We start from the raw sequence: 21,854 nt of genomic DNA on the forward strand, positions 1-21,854 counted from the left end.
TAAAAACGCTTTTGGAATTCAGTGATAAATACTCCATCTTTTGTCGACTGGGAGAAAACAAAATAGTGAGCAGAATACACACCTACTTTTAATAATTAGTATAAAAACCACCTAAATGATTTTAAAATACCTCTTAAATAAAAAGGCAAAAGGTAATCTTACTTTCGGGAAATTAGTAATAGCTGAAGACTCTTCTAATGTTTGTCCCAAGCCTTAAGAAAAAAAAAAAAGATCACTAATCAGGTTCAAGGAGACTCAGTTGTTGTCTTTTTATGAAGACATTTTAACCACCTGTTTTATGCCAGGCGATGCGCTAGGCATAAAAATAGGACGTGAAAATAAATAACGCCTACCTTTCCCGAAAGCGGGCCTTTATCACTTCCCGAGGCAGCAGCAATCATCTCGCTGGTGCCATTCACGCCGCAATCATTTTAGTCCAGTAACTAGCTCAATGAAAAGGAAAGAGCGTTAGGCCTCTCATCACCGGGCAATGAATTTGAGAAAACAAGGATTTGTTTTTTGCTGACAAGGAAAAGGATCAACCTGAGGGGAAAATCGTAACTAATAGCTGCTGCTCTCAGGCTGCCGGATGAAAACCACGCCTCATGCAACGAGAGGAAATGGAGACCACAGATTAGAAAGCAGGCAGAGATCATGGACGGCTCGGGACATGAATCTGGAAGATGGCAGGCCATTAGCAAATCAGCATAAAATGTCAGGAGTGTAAGTGCTGGGAAGAAAAATCGTGCAGGGCAGCGTAATGGAGAGTGGCGAAGCTGTGTGCGTGTGCTGTCGCTGGGGGAGGGCGCACGCCAGCAAAGTGACCCAGAAAGGCTCTCTGAGCAGGTGACTCCTGAAGTAAAAAGGCCCACGCGGGGAATAACGACGAAGGGAAGTCAAGTGCCAGGCCCCGTGGAGGGAATGAGCGTGTGCGCTAAAGCAACAGCCGGGAAGCAGTGGCGAGAGATGAGGTCGGTGAGCGGACAGGATGCGGGCAACGGAAGGTCCACTGGGGTCTCGTAGCTACTGAAAGGCACACGCTTCTGTTTATCTTGGTCTCTTCTACAATAACTGACATCCTCAAGTTGTTGGGGTGGTGTCTTATTCAGAGGCGAGCGAGAGTCTAAGCTTTGAAGCGTCCCCGCCGTGACGACAGCACTCCCTGGGGCCACGACAGCTCAGTGGTTCCTTGAAGGCAGACTGATTCCCCAGGGGGCAGAGAGGCTGAGGAATGTCCATGTCTTTTCCTCTCGCATCTCGGTCCTTCCCTTCCCCTGACTGACAAGTGCAATTCACAACTAGTAGCTGCTGGATGTAACTCTCTGCCTACGGCCACCACGATCATTGCCACCATGCACCAGAATGAATAAATTTAATCTGTCCCTGCTTTGTATGATCTGCAGAAGAGTCAAAGCAGGAGCATTGTTCTGGCCAAGTATTGGGCATCCCATGCCCGAGGCTAGGCTGCTGCCAGGGGTCACCTTCCGGCTTCTGGAGCAAGAGGCAAGATCCATCTCTTGCTGAGAGTCATACAATGGCAGAGTCCCCAACGCTGGAAGGGTATCAGACACTCATTTGACAAAATCATTACCTCTACTTAGCGATGTCTTCTACCTTTTTCAAGAAAGGGTCCTTCCCTTTGACACACGCAGCTCTGCTTCTCCTGACTCTCGCCAGCATCACGCCATCCTCTCCAATCAGATCTATGCCTTCTATGCTCTTTCACCAAATAAATGGTATTTATTCTCCAGAAATAACCAATTAAATTAAACTGGACTTGACCCGAAAATCAGACATAGTGGACTCTAACTACAGAGTTCCCCTAGATACAAATAGTCTTGCAAAGGATTGCGTTGAGAAACAGACCTGCCTGGTAGTGTAATTTAGAAGAAAAGCTCCAGGACAAGCAGCTTGCAATAAAATAGCAAATTGAATAATCAGTTCCTTTAAATGCTGTGAAACATTATAAATCATGCTACTTGGAGTCAGAACTAACCTTGTAGACTGAATTTAGGAACTAGTAAAGAAAATTTTTTGGGAAGTGCTATTCTGTTTCCTTAAGTAAAAACAGCCACTAGAAAAAGGGTTTAGGATAAACCTGGTGAGGTAATTAGAAAAAGGTAAATACAGAGTGCAGAGTAACGGTTCCAGCTCACAGCCTGCCTGTAGGGGATAAAGTGCATGTTGACAAGAAGACGGGTGCAGAGGAGGCACCTCTGAAAGTGCGTTCTGGGTTGTCTGCCAGCACCCCGTCTCCCACTGGCACCCCAGATCCATCACGCATCCCTCTCTGTCCTGCTTTGTGCCCCGCTCGCTGACATTACAGGTTGTTTCTGGGGCTTCCTTGTCCTCTGGCTTTTATTTGGCTTTGACGAGTGAAAGGTGCAGGCAGGAAATCTTTGAGTGTGACGAGACAGCTTCTCTGTAATGTCCCTCCCATGCCCTCCTGCTCCCAGTGGCTCTGGCTCTTATGGAGAAACCCTGTTCTGGGGCTCCAGCTCGGACGCAGCTCAGCAGGCCTGCTCCCCACCAGTGCCAGTCCCTGGGTGTCTCAACATCCCTCTTTCAGACCATGGCTCTGTATGTAATCCCTTCAATTTTTATTTTACGTTAAACCTCTTTTAATGTGCTATTTATGTCCTGCTAAGACCCTAATTCATTCAGGATCTAATGCTGGGCACTCCCAGATCTACCTTTCCAACAAAGGCAGCAAACGCGAATGAGCAAACTCCCAGAAAAACATAGGCTTAAGATAACGAAAGTTCCATCACTCAGGGAATTAAGAACCTTTCCTAAAATTTGCACCAAAATCAAATGGGATAGTAGGGAGGTGGAAATGGATGTGACAAGAGAATGTTCTTTTTTACAAGAAAGACTGACAGTAGCCAAGTCTCCAGTTCAGCCTCACACCCAAACCACGCAGACCGAAGCTGGCTATTCAGAATAAGTGGTTTGGGGGTAACGACGACTACAAAATAACAAGTGGCTAGTCCAGAAGCCTCAAGTAGCTGGAAGAGATGCTCTTTGCAGATATTTAGTTTGCATTGCCATATCCCTAAGGTATATAATTAACTCTGTAGAAATGTTAAAGTCATAATTTCAAAAAGAAACTTGAAATAAACAAGAAGGTTCAAGTGCCCATTTAAATGAAGAATGAATGGTGTAAGAATAGGAGCCCAGCTTTTAAGGTAACTATATCTAGGTTCCTTAGTTATACGCTTAAAATAAAATTAAGAGCTACATTCTAGAACCCTTATGGCATCGTGTGTGTGTGTGTGTGTGTGTGTGTGTGTGTGTGTGTGTGTTAACTAAATGGTAGTAGCATTCCACATTTGGCACACGCCTCTATTTTCAGACCCTTCTTTGGGTAGGTGAATGGTTCTTTTAAGTTGTATTTTATTTTGTGAAGTTCTTCACATTTTCCTCTTCCAAGTAGCCATTTAAAAAAAGTACGCACAGCATGACAAATATGTAATATGACGTAATAATATTTTAATCTTGGCCAAAGTTTCCAACAGAAAATTTCCGTCTGGTTAAAGACCCTGAGATAGAACTCATCAGCCCACTGGCCCCGGGGAGAAGCATCCAAGTGAGCTTCGGGTGGGGCAGTTGGTTGTTATTTAGAATACTTATCGGAGTAGGAGTGAGGAATTTGCAGAAAACGTGTCTGGGAGGAAGAAGTGGTCTCTACTGTGTAGTCTAAGCCCACGTTTTACTGTTGCTCATTTTGTTTTTATCATTGCTGGCATTCTTCATGATGTATCACTATTACTCAGATATTAATAAAGTTGTCCAGCCACACACAAAAACGTATCTTGCATGTATTGCTACAGCACCAACTTCCCCACTAACTAGCTGTGATTTTGACTTGCATATTTCTGTTTAAGTAATGTCAACCTTGAAAAACATCTATTTAAAGGAAATTACCTGGGTTCGAACTTCCGACGAGACTTACCCTCTTTGTTTCTCTGTATCCCAAGGCATGAATTCATCTTGACACTACTTCTGAAATTCTACCTGCAACTGCAGCCTCTTCTCAAGTCCACTCCCACCACCCTAGGTCAAGTCCTCATGCTCATGTGTATTAGCACCGTAGGTACAATGATTTCAGCTTTATTCCTGTGACAGTCATTTATGCTGCTCAAATATTTTCAGCCTTCTGCATTCTGGGCACATGGAAAGATTGCACTTCTGGCCTCCTTGTAATTAGGTGAGACCATGTGACTGGTTTCGGCCACTGAGTTGTAACAAGTGACATCTGCCACTTCTGAAACAGAGTGCCCTTTCCTCTGCCACAGGAACCAGCAACTTTTGTGATAGTGGGTAAGGGGACAAGATTTGGAGCCCTGCCTCCAGTCAACCCACAGTGGACATCAAATGTAAGAAATATGTCTTCTTGTTATAAGCCATCAAGATTTAGGGTTGTAACCACAGCATAAACTAACTTATTCTGATTGATACACTCCTCTACCATCCATCCTAAACACTGTCACCAATTAATCTGGTTATGTCACTCTCCCGTTCAAAGAAATCTCTACTGGAGTACAAACAGCTTAGTCCATCATTCAAGGATCTTTGCAACTTGACCCGAGCCTGTTCTGTCGCGTCAGCAACCACTTCCCCACCAAGGAGAGGGAATGGGCTTCCTGAGAATTCACGAGCATATCCCAGTTTTCCGCCTTTGGTCTGGCTATATCCTGTTTCTCAAATGCCCAGACAACCATACGCAACATCTACAACTAACAAGGTGTGGAATTCACAAGTCCCAATGTGGATTTTTGCTCAGTATTCACATTTACCTGAAACATTCACGTCCTCGTTAATGGCTAAGAATTTTCCACAGTGGCCCTTCCCAATATTATTCCCTCTTCCTGGAACTATTAAACTTGTTAGATCTTCTCATTTTGTCCTTCTAATCGCTTTCACATATTTCATCTCCTTATCTCCGTGCTGGATTCCAGGGAACAGTTTCGTGATCTATCTTCTAGTTCACCGATTCTCTCTTCAGCTCAGCCATCCGGCTTTCTTCCCAGGGTTACGGCACCCTGTTTTCCTTCTCTGGGTGTCGGCTTCTTCATTTTGTGCCTCTGGGCATTTTTTTTAAAACTTTCTTGGATGCTCAAGTAGGCATTTAACAGATGCTAATTTCATATTATCAAGCATTTCTGGGTATTTAAGGGTAGACAGACTTCCAGGTTATTGTATAAAAACTATAGTGCCACAAACAAAAATTCTAGTATCGTGTTTTGCACATACTTTTTATTTGTTGAATAAATGAATATTTGTCAATATGTACATAAACACATAGAGCGAGCACTAGATTTAGAGCAAGAATATCTGGGTTCTAATACGCAAAGCCACTTACCAGCTATGAGGGCTTAGGCAAAGAATTTAAGCAGAGCTCAGCTTCCTCAACTGTGAAACTAGGCCAGGAAGACCTGTGCAGCCCACCACACAGGTTTATTGCAAGGTTCAAATGCAGAAACATTATGAAAGTGCAATGAATACAACTTAGAGCAATACAAGTATAAATAGAACAAGTAACAGCAATTGAATTTCAAGTTGAGGAATACTTAATCATGCCCTCGGATTACACCGATGTCCTGATGGAGTCGACAAGAAAGTTGACAAAATAGCTGATTGCTAAGGAGAACAAATACGTCCTTCTTCTGAGTGGGAAGAATTCTGCAATATCCTGTAGCCTGTCCCTGCAATGAATCACTTCCTAAGTTTCATGAGGATGTCACAGTCCCACCATCAATAACTCTCTCACAGAAGGACAAGGGCCAAACGTCCCACGTTTATTTACATGTGAAATGTGTTTAATACAGTTATGACGGGTGTAGTGCGTAACACCTCACAGCAGCAAGACCTTCTGAGCAACCGAATGCTGACTACGGTAGAACCATGCAAGTATCTATATATACACAAAGGAACTGCTTTTCTTAAAAAAAAAAGAAAAAGAAAAAGTACAAAACACGTTTGGGGATAAATACAAGATATAAAATGCCAAAGAAAACACAAAAACGAAAACCGAAAAATATAACTTTCCCAGAGAACTAAAAACGGAGGGGACAGAACAGTACCTCTGCTGCACTTCAAATAAAGCAGAACTACCGAGAGTAAATATACTTATTGAAATGAACGAACTAGACCCAGGCGGCTCAGTGCTTAATCTAATGGCTGATCGCCGAGCGCAGGCTGCTGCATTGATAAGTTGGTGGTTAAAGCTGAGCATCCCAACTCTAAGTACCAGAATGTTCGGCAGTAGCACCCAGGAAATGCCAACTCTTGAGACAGCAAAGGGTGAAGTCGACTACGATTTCTGTCTTCCTGTCAAGAGCCAGAGAAATACTTGATATCTTTAGTTGTTGTCTTTATAATAGTTAATAAATTACATGACGAAAACTCGACTATATAAATCTATTGGTCTAACTACGTTATTTGTAACTTTTACAGTAGTCCAGCCCTTTCGTAACTTTATCTCTTTGTGCTCTTTAAGCCAGCCTTGCAAATCTGACCAGAAAACCACCAGCCCGCATTTTTAGATATTTTGAGAATACCCTCCTTCCCCATTCTAAGATGGAAGGAAGGAAATTCACCTTTCTCACTGGATTTCTGGCCTAAGTTTTCATTCACCACGGGGAAAGAAACTAGCTGCAAGGCTGCTTTAAACACTGGTTGGCATGGCCTGGGGAAGATGCCACACGCCGCCGGAGTGCGGGTGTGTCTGGATCACGCACTCCCGGGCTTCGAGCAGGCACGTTGAGGATAGTGCTAAGACACTTAAAAGTCCCTAGTGTTTTGAGACCCACGATCACCTACGATTTATGTAGTGAATGCTAAAAATTAAAAACACTAAAAAAGGCATTGTCTTAGCCTGGAATTAATTAACCCTTTTAAATCCATAACATACAAAATGGTTTATTTGAGTTCAGGAACTGCCCCTGTTACTAAGGAACTCTGTGTTAAAGAAATAATACAAAAAGAAAAATTCTAACCCCCCAAAAAAAAACAAACTCAAAACATTTCCTACTAAATACTGATACAAACATGTAACAAAGAGTATAAAAAGTTATTCATTTAAATATATACAAACTCTTTTAAACTCAAATACGGTTTTAATACTTATTGAGGATAAACACGACGAGGTGAAGAAGGTACGCGCGGAAGGAGAATATATCGCAACAGCCTGGACAGTACTGTCAACTCTATTATTCTGCAAACTTTTTGTAACAAAAACGTCTGTTTTAATTCCAATGTGGACAGGGATTTCCCTCACGGAAGGTCGGTCTGTGGCTATTTCTCAGCTGAACTCGCTCTTTTGGATTTAATGAAGGCCATGCCGTGGGTCCGCATGTGAGCGTTTAAGGCAGCTTCAGTTTCAAACGTTTTTGCACACACTTTGCACTTCCTGTCGGACACGGCGCCGTGGGACGACCCGTCCTCGGGGCTGGGCTTGTTCTCCGGCTGGTTCTCTTCCCCCGCCCCGTTCTGCTTGGACACCGGCTGAGGCTCTTTCAGCTTGTGCACGATGAACAGGTGCCTGGACAGCGAGACGTGCGACGTGTAGCAGAGCCCACACTCGCGGCACTGGTAGGAAGACCCGTCCGATTTGTGCTGCGGGATGTGTTCGTGGAACTGCAGCAGATTCTCGGTGGTGAAGCCGCACACGGCGCATTTGTGAACCTTAAAGACGTTTATCTTTAGCTTTTTCAGCGGTTGAGTAATTGCTCCCCTGGGAGGTCTGAACTCTAAAACTGGTTCTTCCAACTTCCGCTTGGGGCTGGGAACCTTTGAGATAAAAACAGACACAAGTGAAAGCCGTTCTGCCCTGTGGGTGATAAATGACCAGCTCTCCTGGACTCTACAGCCGCCAGGAAAACTGTACTGTGACCTTGGGGATTTGGGTTTTCTCACAGCTGCGCGTCTGCCTCCCAACCCGAGGCTCACGTCTTTCACCCGCTCCACGAATAGGACTGGCCCTGCGCAACCAGGCATCGCTCCGGCCCACGGGCCCAGCAGGGGACAGACGAGTCCCTGCCTCCATGGAACACAGGTGCCAAGGGAGTGTGACAAGCAGCAACCAAAGTGCCAATCCACAGTGTGTCACACACAGGAAGACAACGCACGGGGGAGAGGGGATGCGAAGCAGAGCGGGCAGCAGGTGGTTAGGTTACCTATCATGTGATGGCGACAGCTGAACAGAGGCCTGTTGCAGGAGGACACGAGCATGTGACCACATCCCGCATCAGGGAGAGTCCAGACACGGGAGCTGTGCCTGCGAAGGCCTGAGCTAGGGCGTGGGGGGATGAGGAGGGGGAGCAGGGCCACCAGCTGAGTGCGTAGATGGGGCCAGGGAGACGCTGGGCTGGGTGGACTGAAAAGCACCTTGTGCGAGAGAAAATGCTGATGCTGCCTTTTCTGTGACTAAGACGGGGAGCCATGGGAAGACTCAGCTGGTCCAGGAACTGCCCGTTCCCGCCCACTCCCTTCGTCACCCTCCTCTCCCCTCGGGCCAAGCCTTCCTCCCTCCTTTCCAGCTTTCCAGATCCGACCCACATCGAATCCCCTTCGTTTCCCTCTCCAAAACGCCAAGCCAAAGGCTCCCTCTCATCTTTTCTGCCCTGTTCACAAGCCTCCTCTCATATATCCTGACCTGAAGGTACGACCCCAAACACCTTGACCTGAAGCTGCCCCCCACCTATATTCTTTAACGCCCCCTACCCACCCCCCATCACTTAAGGGAAAGAATTACTACCTAATGGGACACTAGCCTGGCTTGGATTCTGACTGGCCTGACTCAATGATTAACTCCTTGGAAGCACACACAGGCTTTATTTACCCAGGTACATTCTACATGGTGCCAAATACAGCAGATCCCTTAGACACTTGCTGAACTGCTGCTTCACCGAGGACACTCGGCACACACATGCCTTGTACACAGGTTAATATATCGTGTGACCTGGCCCAAGCTCACTATCCACTGATGTAAGAATAAGGCACAAATCTGTCGTTTTATCTTTCATCGTTACAAAGAGAAGCGAAAAAGAACGATTTTTATTCGGACCCTGTCACAATCGATAACGTTCCTAGTGAAAAACAATCTCGCTTTATACATTCCTTCTGGTTAAGAGATCGTTTTGGTGAGTCAACATCAAATTTTTAAATTTATTTATAGAAGTAGATCCCTACAGCTATTTCTGGAAGGATACAAAAGAAATTCAATGAGAGGTACCTCTTGGGAGCAAGAGGAAAGGTCAGAATGGGTGTTGAAGGAGATGACCTATCATCTTATACCTTCACGCATAGCCTGAATTTTTAAAATTGTGTAACCGTAGAAAACTTTAAATGAAAAGAATGAATGCAAAAAGCAAGTCGATGCAATTTCACCGTAAAGAGAACATGTGCAACGTCTGACCTTGGCGTCTTCTTTTATCTCTGTTTCCTCCTCGTTGGTGGCTTCTGTCATTTCTTTCAAATCGGGATCCTTGATACCGTGCATGAGCTGGATGTGTTTCTCCAGCATCAACCGTTTCGTAAAGGTCCTCCTGGAGTCTGGGCAGTGCCTGTGGAGCAAAAGGCAAGAAGATATAACCTCCTTGCTGAAAAGTAACCTCCTTGAAGAACACACCTGCTGCTGAAGCACCTTCACTGGCCACACGCACGCTCCGAGAGCGCAAGATAAGCTGCGTACCACAGCGAAATGACAGTTTTGTTAGGAATCACCGTTTCTAATGTGTGGAAAACATTCTGCAGCTTTTAAAAAAAGTCTTCTGTTCGTTTTTGTGTCTTACGGGACCAGCCGATACTGGTTCAGATGGAATATTTATTTTCTAGGTTTGGTTCAAGTGTCACTTAATTTGCAATTCTAGATGGCTTTAATTTTAAAATGGAGAATGTTCAATTTTGAAAAGTTTTCTTTACAATGACTCTCACAGTGTTCTCTCAGGATTTACAACACGAGAGACACTTTAATACAAAGAGAGCCCCTCGGACTGCTTCACACCGAGGTTGTTATTGTCCACTCTGCCAGAACAAAGAGAGGACAGAGCGTCTCACTCTGCTGATTCCTTCATGGAGGCACACATGTCATGCACCTGCTTCGAATCCTCGCACCCAAAGACATGAGTTCATTCAGAGACTCAAATGTAGAAAACTGTGAACAGATACCCAAAATAGGTCAATTATTGAAGTGTTCATATTTTATCTTGTGTGGAGGGAAAAAAAAAACCCAGTAGATTGTGAATATAGTTTCTCTTTGGAAGAGAATACAAATTTACTGTTTTCTTAATAAAACAGGCCAAAACAGGTAAAAAAAAAAAAAGTTAATGACCATGGTGATTATGGATGCTAGAAACCAGACATCAAAAATAACACTGCAGTAAAGAGGGATGGAAAGTACCTCATTGTCATAGGTAGACCCAACTTGCTGCCTTCAAAAAAAGCTTCTGGGGAATTTACAGTGGTTGGTCCCACGCCGTCAGGATAGAGGCCCCGTACACGGAGGCGGTGGGAGCCGGCACCAACACCGAGCAACCCGCGAAATCGCACGACCATCCGAGCATTTTACTGCCATGCGGTGACATCCCGGGGAGATAATCAGAGCCCATCACATGGCAGATTCCGCCACGCCGGACTTCCTTTCCATCCTCCGCCAAGCCCAGGCCTCTCTTCTGAATTCTCTGATTCTTCCCATGCCATCTCAACACACAGGCTTTATGTGTTCATCTCACCAAAATCATTTTCAGCTTCGATTTCACTGACGGAGGGTCTAGATCCCTGTTTTCCTCCCCAAGGAGCTTCCCCTCACTAATCAAGGCACAGCGAAGCCAGGCTGACCTGCACGAGTCTGCGAAGCCACACGGAACATGCGCACTACAGACCGGCTACGGGGCTTCTGCGTCTTCTAGTTCTTTCTTTTACCGGAAAATGCCGTAAAGTAAGTAACCTTGTTACATCAACTCACTTTCGGAACGTTCTGGCTGAGTGGGTGACAGAGCTTTTTCACTAATGATAATACAACAAGCTCTGACTTTCAGAAAGTGGCTTGCGACCATCCCCTGCATGGCATGGTCCACTTGGCGTGTTGGCCCACTCGGCCCCACGCGTTTGACCTCTCAGCCAATAGTGTGTGTCCAGAGAAGGTGGTGAACTCCAGCCAAGGGGCAACGGGTCCAGCCGAGGGCTGACTCCATGACCTGCCCTATCAGGGCCTGCTCTGGACCACTGGGGACAGCAACCAGACTCATCAGCCTGCCAACACCGGCCACTCCCTGTGTGTAAAGGGACCGAAAAGCAGATCACGCAACCAGGCACCTGGGAACAAGTCACGTCTCCCAAGTCCTTGCTAATAAAATACATACCTCTGGACAACAGAAAAGAACACAGGAATCTGCGTGGGGTGTGCAAGTAACTGCTCCTTTCTAAGTTTACTATTTTTAAATGTTACAACCCAATCAAGAAACTGTATGACAAAACAACAGAATATAATTAAGCAATGAAATCTATAAACCGTGGAACAGAGAGGGTGGGAAATGGAAAATGGTAAAATACGGAAAACCTCGGAGCTCCGGCTTAACCCTTCCACTGGCTTCCCACGTTAGAGACCATGACTTACGAGCAGGTATAAACTTTCCTGATGCCTTTGTGCTTGATCCGATTGTGGCGGCACAGGCTGTGCGAGGAGCTGAAAGATTTGTCACACTGGCGGCAAGGATGCTTTTTCATTTGCTTTATCAGGAGAAAGAAAGAAAGTCACTTAGGAAAATAAAAACAGAAAACACTCTTAAAAACTAAGAATTCTTTCCTAAGAGTTTAATATTCATAATTGTTTAGCGATATAGTAACTAAACTAGAAGATTCTTTTTAAAGATGTTAATAAAATGAGAAGGCAGGGCTGGGTAACCAGGAAGAGGCTAATTTCTAGAGAATAGGACAAACTATCATAGAGTAAAAAATTATGTTTTTTTTTTTTCTCAAAAACACTTATGTTTTTGATTCAACACAAACACCCCGGTATTTGAAATAAGAGAAAATGTTAAATAAATTTTCTTTGCAATAGGTGTAATAAATGTTATTTTTTTAAAGCAGATAATATATGAAAACATAATTCTTCAGTAAATACCAAATAAAGCCATCACTGAACTTACTGTGTCCAGAAAAAATGTGTCAGCTTACCTGATGTGCCATTTTAAATTAAATATCTGGATAATTTTAAACAGTTTAACTTTCCCCCCCTTATTGGGTAATTATTCCTTATATAAGGGGAGAGTTTTCCAGAAGGCCTTTTATTTTAAATAATACCATTTGGTTACCTTAAGAACACAAAAGTTTGAAACTACTTTATAGAGACTGCCTGTTGGTATAGGCAGCGTCTGTATGTATTTGCGAGGGAGAGAGAACAGGAGAAAGCTATGGAGAGAAGCATAAAAATCAAAAGTTACCGGTTTCCTACTTTGGCTAAGACATGTTACATTTATGTATTTCCATGGTAAAGTAAAATTAGTGGCTTAATTTTAATATAACAAATTCTTAAGGTATGACATGCATTGCAGTCTGCAATGAAACAATGTATCACAAGGAAATTAAATCAAAAAAGAGCTCTTGGCCTCATGAATGGAACAAAATTTGGCTCGATCATGAAAAATGAGGCTGAAGTGGGAATAAGTTCTCATGGGAATAAATTCTCTCAAATACTACTACTTCTGACAATAAGAGATGAGCCAAATGATAATGATAAATATATTTTTAATTACTTTTACATTAGTCATCTGACAAACATATCCTGGTAAGCAAATCTATTTAAGTGGCTGAGAGTTTGGCTCCGGATTCCTAGAAATGGGTTGGCACTTTGTCTCTACCACTCATGAATCGAGTGACCTAGGGAAAGTGTCTCTACCTGATAAGCATCCACTCCCAACTGCGAGGTGAGGGTCACACCAGTGCCCACCTTGGAGGGTGCAGGGGAAGAGAGGGATTTCAGTAAAGGGTCAAATATAGTGCTTGGGACACAGAGAAATCCTCGATAAATGTTCTTTTATTAATAATAGTAAAGTTACGTATCCAAGTTTCATTTTAAAAGAGTGGAAATGTTGCCTTTTAAATAAAGCAAATCAGTCTGGCAGGGGTTTAAAAGGGTCTTGAAGCCAGGCAAAGGCAAAGGAGGGAGTTTCATCTCCATGTTAAAGATGAGAGCCATTCCACTGCTTGTATTGCATATTTTACTGTTGTCCTACTAAGCATATACTCTGACAAAAAGACAACGAAGTGAATACCAGTTGGTATTCTTTTCCCAAGGGCATTCCTTCATAAAAACTTGTGATCACATGAACTGGACCATTAGTATTCCCTAGGCAGTTGGATGAACATTTATGTAGCCTGAGAAGGAATACGAGGTTACATTTAGAATAAAGCTTTAAGTAAAGAACAGTCATGAACAGTTCTACTATGTTTCAATAAAGGTATTTAAATATCTACGAATATCTAATTCCTTCTGAATTTTGTACACATAAAATGGACAATGTTAAGATCGCCTGGAAGAGTCAAAATACTTTCTAAAAGCAAGACAAGCTGCAGCACGAATTCTGAAGGATGCAGAGAACTGAAATTTATCTTTCTAACCGTACGATGGGCAAGAGGTCTGAGAAATATAAACTGCATTTTCTATTTAGGTGAAGGGTTTAATATTCCATTTCTTGTTCTCATGTAGTTACATTAATAGCAAACCAAAATGTTTTTTCCCCTCTTTAATTCCCACCCTCCCCCTCAAATCCACCCGTGACCTATAGACGCTGTCGTTTCCTTTTTTTAAGAACGGGATCTCTGAAGGTGGGGTGTCTCCCCCCACATGCTTGGCCTGGCACACCCCGACCCGGGTATGGTCCGTGGCTCCTCCTGGGGCGCAAACCCAGGACATTCTGCGTGTATAGCAGATGTGCGAACCACTACACTATGGAGCCACCCCCCAAAATTTTAATAAGAGAAATTGCAACAAAAAAATCCGCAGAGGATAATAAATTAAATGAAAAGCTGCTTAGCCGAATCAATAATTACTATTTTCAAAAAGGTGACGTGTGAGATATTCTTTTTCAACATCTTTATGAAAAAAAATGCAGAAATGAACTATGCAAGTTCAAAACAATGGAGCGGGGTTTCAAAATCACTCATGACAAGAAAATTACAGGTTTAAACATCAGTTTCCAAATCAAACCTGCTGCGTTAGCAGAACCTAACAAAACAAATTACTCTTCTTTGTTAAAATTTAAATACTAACTTATTTAAAGGCGCTTTACCTAATTTATTTTCATAACGGTACCTTTAATATTATAATAGTTCACACTGCTACTTTATGACACAGAAAGAATTTTTATCAATCAAACAAAAATAGAAAAAATAGTATTAAGTATAAAGTCTATCAGCATCTGTTTTCAAAACTTTTAAGGTCATTTACTTCCTTCTGGCTTCCATAGACTGTAGGCTGATACTGAGAGAACTATACCCTTCAGTGGACTTTTTATAGTTAAGAAAAGAAACATGTTTTCCTACTTGATTATTAGTTATTTTGTTTTTAAAGTGAACTCTTTGAAGGAATAGGAAAGTAATAATAATAATAATAATAACAAACTGTCAGATTCTGAAGATTTTTGTAAAACTTTGCAATAAAAATATCAAATAAACACTTGGGTATACTTCTTAAACTTCCTCCCTAATCTCTAATTTTTGACTCTTTTATCTTCACATACTTTAGGAAAGAAAGCATTAGCTCTTCTTAGCAAATTCCTTTGCTCTGAATGTGCTGGCCTTGGGCTCAGGTCTGAGCTCTGGGATTTAAAATGCCTCTGAAATCCATTGTTTTCAGATGGCACTTGGTGAATGTGTCCTGCATTGCCACTGGCTCTGTCACAATCAGACATTTCCCATTCTGATAACTAATCCCTTCTTGTCTCTGGCTTGAAGGCCTCTTTCTGTGTCAGGGGACACTGAAGAAGTTAGAGGGACAAAAGTCACATCTTCCACAAACCTATCTGGCTAGACATTCATTTCACCTTTTCCTGAGACTGAGACCTCCACGAGGCATTGGCCTTGCACCAACATGCAAACAGCCTCCTTGATGAACAAAATATCCAGAAACATCCACAAATTTAAGATTAAAGGGAGCGGAATTATTCCCGCACTATGCTGGACACACACTCTTCAGCTCTATCACATTTTTATGAAAGAGGGAAAAACCAAACCAACTATAGGATTTAAACGTATCACAGCAGCAATCTCTCAGGATTTAATTCCTAAGCTCTGGACCCTTTCACTTGGGAATCTATTTTACAGATAGACCCACACATGGTGGGTACAGTTCTGCTATAACATGACATACACATAACACGTGTTATAAATCACTGCACTATGCAAAGTCAGGCAATAAAAACTACAGGGCTTCTATCAAAAAGTAAGCTCGGGGCATAATACTCAAAACTGTTGGCACATTTAATGAAACAGGAGCATGGCTTTAGACATGTTAAATGGTTAAGAAATACACAGATACTGCAAAAAAATGACACTTTACCTTGAAAAAGACCTGCAGTTTGCTTGTGGAAGTGGGCGCGAGAGCATTGTGGCTTGCTGGGTTTTTGTAAAGTGGTGAAAGGGGAGGGGCGGGGTATCTGAAATTGGAGGGTCGGAGGGAAGTTGTAACACCAGGTGTGAACCAGTGCGACTCAACACAAGGGGAGAAGAGGTCGCAGGTGGAAGGCTGCGGTGTGTGCGTGTTTTGTTTACTCCTACACAACTCCATCCCCCCGTTTTCTGTGCCCAGGGATGAAATCACGCATGAGCAAACTTGGAATTCACATTATGCTCCAATTGTTCCCTGACGTATCAATTGCGTTGGAACAAATTTGCGTTTTCAACACAGAGTTCTAATGGCACTGCTGTATATACAAGGTTATTCACTGCAGCACTGTGTCATGGGGGAAAAATGTGGGGTCCATCAAAGGAAAACTGGTTAAATATACTATATGTGCTCGTATGCAACATTCTTGCCATGTGGCTGTAGCAAAGAATGGAAGATTGCAGTGCACCGATGTGAAAATGACTGTAACATACACTATCTGGAGAAGAAGCCAGTGCAGAAAGTTATGCTGCCAAGCTGTGTTCTGTTAGAAATGGTAAAAATGAGGACATATATCCATCTATGATGCTACTTATATAGAGAAACTTCAAGATGCATAAGAAACATAGTGATTATGGGGAGGGGGGGTAGGAATAAGGCTTTTCACTGTGCTCCATGTTGTTTGGATTTTTCAAACATGAATATAGCACTATTAAAAATTTTTAAGTCAGGTTTACTGAGGTATAATTTACAAACTGTAAAAGTCACTCTTTTGAATGTATAGTTCAAGTTTTGACAACGTGGATACACCTGAGTAACTTCCACTACAATCAAGATATAGAACAGTTCTATCACCCCCAATGCAAATTCCCAAGTGGCCCTTTATAGTCAACCTGTCTTCCTGCACCCAGCTACTGGCAACCACTGATCTGTTTTCTATCCTATAGTTTTGCTTTACGCTGGTCATATAAATGGAACCGTATTGTATGGCAGGTAGTTTTTCTGAGTCTGGCTTCCTTCACTGGGCATAAAACATTTGCAATTCACCCATGCTGCTGAGTGTATCAGAATTCCATTCCTTTTCACTGTGGAATAGCATTCCATTGTATGGAATTAACAGACGAAACACTTAGAGAATATACCTCTTCCTCCAAAGAAAAACCCTGAACTCTACAAGTTTTTTTGGTTTGTTTTTGTTTTTTTTTAATTTCAGGGTGAATGTCATTCCCCTGTACTCGCACGAAGAACAGAAGCTGTGAATCATCATCTCTATATCCCCGGCCTTCGGCAAACAGAAAAATACTCAGTAACTACTCCTCCTGTGAATGAATGAATAAAGGAAAGAATAACTGAAGGCATAATTATCTGCTGGAATAATACGAGCAGGTTCTGCACGGTAATCAGAGAGCAACAAATTTAGGATAAAGTGCTGGGCACAGAACAAGCACTGGTTAGTTTTTGGAAAATGGGTGAGATGTGAGCGTGTTTAAATACTGATGAGAAAGAACCTATAAAAAACACGAAGATGTTGTGGACAAAGGCAAGAGATGAGCCCGTGCACAGGGAGAGGTTCGGGCAGAAGAGAAGGAAGAACGCGTCTTCCCACGGGGTGGAGACCAGGTGCGGCCCGCAGACAGGCGCGGCGCTCACGCGGTTAGCGGCGGGGAATGAGGAGGGGACCAGCAAAGTGAAGGCAAAGCTGCCGGCAGCCGCCGTTTGCTAAGTGAAGTGTAACATATATGGTGTATGTAGATACTGGGGCCTCCATTTCCTTTCTCTTATTTTTTCCAATTATAAAAACAACAAGTGCTTATTGCAAAATAAAAGAGGAAAGATTTCTTCTAATCTCACCGAGTAACCGTTGTCAATTTCTACCTATGTATTCTTCCCATTTCTTTTCTGAAAACAGATATTTATGTGTATTATGCGTATAAGAATGAGTCTATATTATAAATTGATTTGTAACATGATTTTTTCATTTGTAAAACATACGGCCACATGTATTTTTGATGTTTCTACATTCTTCTTAATGCATGTATAGTATTCTATTCTATAAACAAACCATAATTTAACTATTTTCTGTTAATGATTTAGGTTATTTCAACTTTTTAGTAATTACAGGTAAATATTTCTGTAGTCAACCAATTATTTCCTTTGCATAAATTTCTGAAAGTAGTCTTTCTTGTTTGGAAGTTGTAAAAATGTTAAGGTTCTTTGACACTTCTTGCGACACTGCCCTCAAAAAGGACACCCGCTATGTAAGTCGGTGCTTATTTACCAAGAGTCTTTGACGCCGGGCCACTATTCCTCAACATCGCAAAGTAATAGGTAAAATACTATACTGCACTTCGTTTGCTGTTTTCCTCAATGCCTAGTGATGCTGGACATCTACCCGCACGTTCCTGAGCCACCTGTGTTTCCCAATCATGTCCTTCCTGTGGTTTTCTATGGAGTGAGGACGGGGAGAATGGCAGGCAAGGAGGTCCGAGAGCAGACTGTTCAACCTTGTGGCCCACAGGGAGGGCTTGGGGTTGCCCAGGAGTGTGACAGGACACTAAAGGGTTTGAGCAGGGCCTGGCTGCCAAGTGCTGAAGCAGGAAACCAGGGCAGAGGCTGTCTGTAACACTCAGGGGAGACATTACACGTCCTGAGCCTGAAAAGTCAAGGTGACAGTAAATGGCTGGATTTTGTATATATCTCAAAGATAGAGGGCAAGCAGCATTTGTGGATGGGCTGGATGACCGTGACTAAGGAGAGAAAAAGAAGGGGCAAGTATTGCTCCAAATTCTCTGGCTTGGGCACCTGGTGGAATAGAGTTACCAGTTACTAACTGGAAAGTAGGGAAGAAACAGTTTTAGGGAAGGAGAGGGATCGAGAGTTACATTTGAGATACATTAAGTTTGAGAGGCTCATTGAAGACCTAAGTAAAGATACATTCCAGTCTGGAACTCCAGGGAGAGGTCCAGACCAGAAATACACATCTGCCAGTCATTAGGACATAGACGGCTTTTAAAATCATGGGCCTGGATGAGAACTTGGTGAGAGCAAAATGGACATATCAACAGTGATAGGCTAGACAGACGAGAAAAATCGAGAAGCGCTGTCATTGGGACGGAACGAAAACCGAGAGAAAAGAGTGTCCCGGAGGACGGCGAAGAAAGCCTTCAAGAGTTCCCTGGCAGACACGCTTCAGACAGGTCGAAGACGCCGCCGCCTCGGAAAGCCAAGGACTCCCGGGTGGTGACACCGGGGAGCTCGACGAGAGTGGTGTGGGTGGCAGGGTGTGGAAAGGCCTGAATGGGAGGAGAGACGCAGGGAAGATCAGGCCAGAAAACGATGCCAGAGAGATGTACTGTAAAGGGAGACAGTAGAGGGGTGAGTGGGGTCAGGAAGGTCGTTTTGTTACAATAAGAGGCTCCACGACACCTTGCACGATTTTGAGGATGGCCGTGAAAGTTGAAGATGCAGGAGAGAGGACAAGTATGGTTGTGACCTCCTTCAGTGGTCAATAAGGGGGCTGAACGGAGTGCACAGATGAGGGGCTGTCCTTATGAGGGACACAGAGTCACCCTTTGTATCGAGAGGGCAGAGCACTGCGATCAGATGCAGAGGGGTTTTCATGGAGCCGTCTCTCCTTCTCTGGACAGTCCAGAGTCCACGGCCTCGTCCTCAACCCATCACTGACTACGTCTAGGGCTTTATAAACTTTCCATTCAAAGTCAAGCAAGTTCACATCCTCTGAAGACGATGATACCTTCCTTGCCCTTCTGAAACAGTCTTACCTCTCCATGGGACTCGTTCCCACCCTCACCGCCCTCCGGGCCAGCTCAGCTCAGCTCCTTGGTGGGCCCTCCTGGCCTCTCCAGCCACCATCCCCTCTCACCCATATCCCACACAGCTGCCAGAGCAAACCACTGGAAACACAGCCCGACACGTCATTTCTCTACCTAAAACCCCACTGTTACGCTCAGCAGCAGGGAGTGAGGCTCTTGGACCCTCCTACCTCACCAGTCCCAACCTCCCTTTGCATCCTGCCCAGCATGTCGCCCTCCGGAATTACTCGCTGGCAGCCACTGGGCTCGTCATGCTGGTCTGTACCACATCCACGCTCTTCTTGCTGCTCTGTACCCAGGGCGAATTCCTCTCGTGCATCCTCCAAATACCTCTTTGGGTAGAATTTCTTCCACGAAGCCTTCCCTGGCATCGCCCAACCCCGGCCGATTGCCCATGAAACAGCCATGTTCAAATCTCTGCCTCCTTGTACCCGAGACATAAGCCCAATTCTTCTCTTCCATATTATCATACACGATTTTCGTTAATTTCACTCTGCTTTCCTCCAACCTGAAGGCTGAACTGTATTTTAGTGCTTACTCTATTTATAGAGCCTCAACAAGAACTGAGTTGAAATCTGAATTGAAAGCACCTTTCACTTAGTATTTCATTAGACACCATCCTGTGATTCCTTCAAGACCCTTGTTTCATACCCAAACTTATACTAGTTTTAGCTTTTAAAATATTTATGCTTTTTTTTTCTACCCACTTGTAAGCATCTGCAGGGCAAGAATTATATTTTACACTTTATTTGTATTTCTCCATGGCAAATGCTATGTAACTTGATAAGTATTAATAGAATGAAAGAAAGGTACATGCAAAAGAACACACATGGTTAAAAGTTAAACATTCCCAAAGTATGAATGAATGGGCTGTTCTAAAGAGTTTGATAATCGTACATTATTCCTATAATATACAAGTACCCAGTCAAACCAAAGACTTAAAAATAGTATCGACTGATAACATGAACAGGTTAAAAAAAACCTATAGTCTAATATGGCTTTAGTTTTTCTACAGGTTAGAAATATGCTAGGAATACCTAAAAATTATAACTCAACAAAGCTGATTTTTTAAAAAAGGAAATTCAAACAGGAGGGAAGTAGAAAAGAGTAAAGGGGGTCAAATATGTGGTGACGGGAGATTTGACGTTGGGTGGTGAACGCACATGCCATATACAGATGATGTATCATAGAAGTGTATTCTTGAAACCTATATAATTTTATTAACCCATGTCACCCCAATAAGTTTAATTAAAAAAAAGGAAATTCACCGAAGAAATATATAACATCATTAGCATACCTACTAAATAAATAAAAGATATATTTTTCACTCTGAGAATTCTCAAAACTTTTCACCAGGATAAATAAAAAAATAACGCTTCATAGGTATTTGTTTCTTCATCTCTTCATGTTAGATCCGGATATAGTGAGTGTGTGCTCACAAAACTGGAAAGGTTCCATTCCCTTTATATAAAGATCACCCACAGTTATAGATGGCGAATTATAAGAAATAAGCCCACTTACCCAACCGCTCATGTTACCTTAGAAAATGTCTCCTACACAGGCAAACAGCCTTCTCCCAAGGTTTAAAATACTGTGGATCATAAATTCCAAAGTCCTTACTGAGAGAATTTAATATCTAGGACATTAGTGAGATTTTCCAATTCCTGTCTCACCATATCCAAGAATATACAAATAAATGGGTATTTAGACAAGCACAGAACAGGAAACTCAACTTACATATGTGTGAAAGCACCAAGAAAAATAATTTTTGAGTACTACGCGATCCAAGTTTCTACAAATTGGAACTGAGTGTTTTAGGGAAATATTTAAACATGGAGAATAAATTTAGACCAGAGGCTGGCAGGCTTTATCTATAAAGGGCCAGACTTAAAGACTTTAGGCTTTGCAGATCATAAAGCCTCTGTTGTAACTATTCCACCTTGTAGTTCAAAGGCAGCCGCGAATAATGATACATAAATGAATGAGTGTGGCTGTGCTTTGACAAATCATTTACACAAACAGCTGGCTGGCCTGTGAACCATAGTTTGCTAACTCTAATTCAGACCATTGTCTTACATTCTATGGAAAACAGAGCTAGGTCTCAGCCACTGGCTCTTAGACATTCAGGAATCAAAGACCGCATGCGTACGAAAAAAATCTCTGCGGTCAAATTCTTCTGGGCCTGGTTCTGTTTCACCCCGCTTTCTCTTATGAAGGGTTGTCCTATCTTCTAAGCCTCCTTAGTTCCTAAGATACATGCGTACAGATAGTGGCATATTACTTCTCAATTTTTGTTCTCAGAGAATCCAGTACTCAAGGAAAGACTACTGGATGGTATATAGAAAATGTTTTTCTTCTAATGTAATTTTTAATACAATCTTTTTGCTCTTTTTTAATTAAAACCAATCTAAAAG

At 42.8% G+C, this 21,854-nt stretch overlaps 2 protein-coding genes across 14 annotated transcripts in view; both read right to left on the minus strand.

Moving 5' to 3' along the window:
- Nucleotides 1–743, minus strand: part of LOC120584712 (O-acyltransferase like protein) — a 55,435-nt gene extending 54,692 nt beyond the window's left edge. The window contains exon 1 of the mRNA XM_039840597.1: nt 354–743. The gene's annotated coding sequence lies outside the window, so the exon portion shown is untranslated. The remainder of the gene's footprint in view (nt 1–353) is intronic.
- Nucleotides 744–5,239: 4,496 nt separating this feature from the next.
- The window catches only part of ZNF532 (zinc finger protein 532), a 90,241-nt gene continuing 73,626 nt past the window's right edge, over nt 5,240–21,854 (minus strand). For 12 of the 13 annotated variants that reach the window (XM_039840591.1, XM_039840571.1, XM_039840544.1 and 9 more), the window contains 3 exons: nt 11,621–11,733; nt 9,422–9,569; nt 5,240–7,794 (listed from right to left, as the gene is read on the minus strand). In XM_039840591.1, coding sequence (XP_039696525.1) covers nt 7,300–7,794; nt 9,422–9,569; nt 11,621–11,733 — 756 coding nt within the window. In that variant the 3' untranslated portion in view covers nt 5,240–7,299. The remainder of the gene's footprint in view (nt 7,795–9,421; nt 9,570–11,620; nt 11,734–21,854) is intronic. The other variant, XM_039840478.1, reaches the window with a different exon arrangement.

The sequence above is a fragment of the Pteropus medius genome, unplaced genomic scaffold, assembly GCF_902729225.1.
Source record: "Pteropus medius unplaced genomic scaffold, Ma_sr-lr_union100, whole genome shotgun sequence".
In the NCBI taxonomy this organism is placed as follows: domain Eukaryota; kingdom Metazoa; phylum Chordata; class Mammalia; order Chiroptera; family Pteropodidae; genus Pteropus; species Pteropus medius.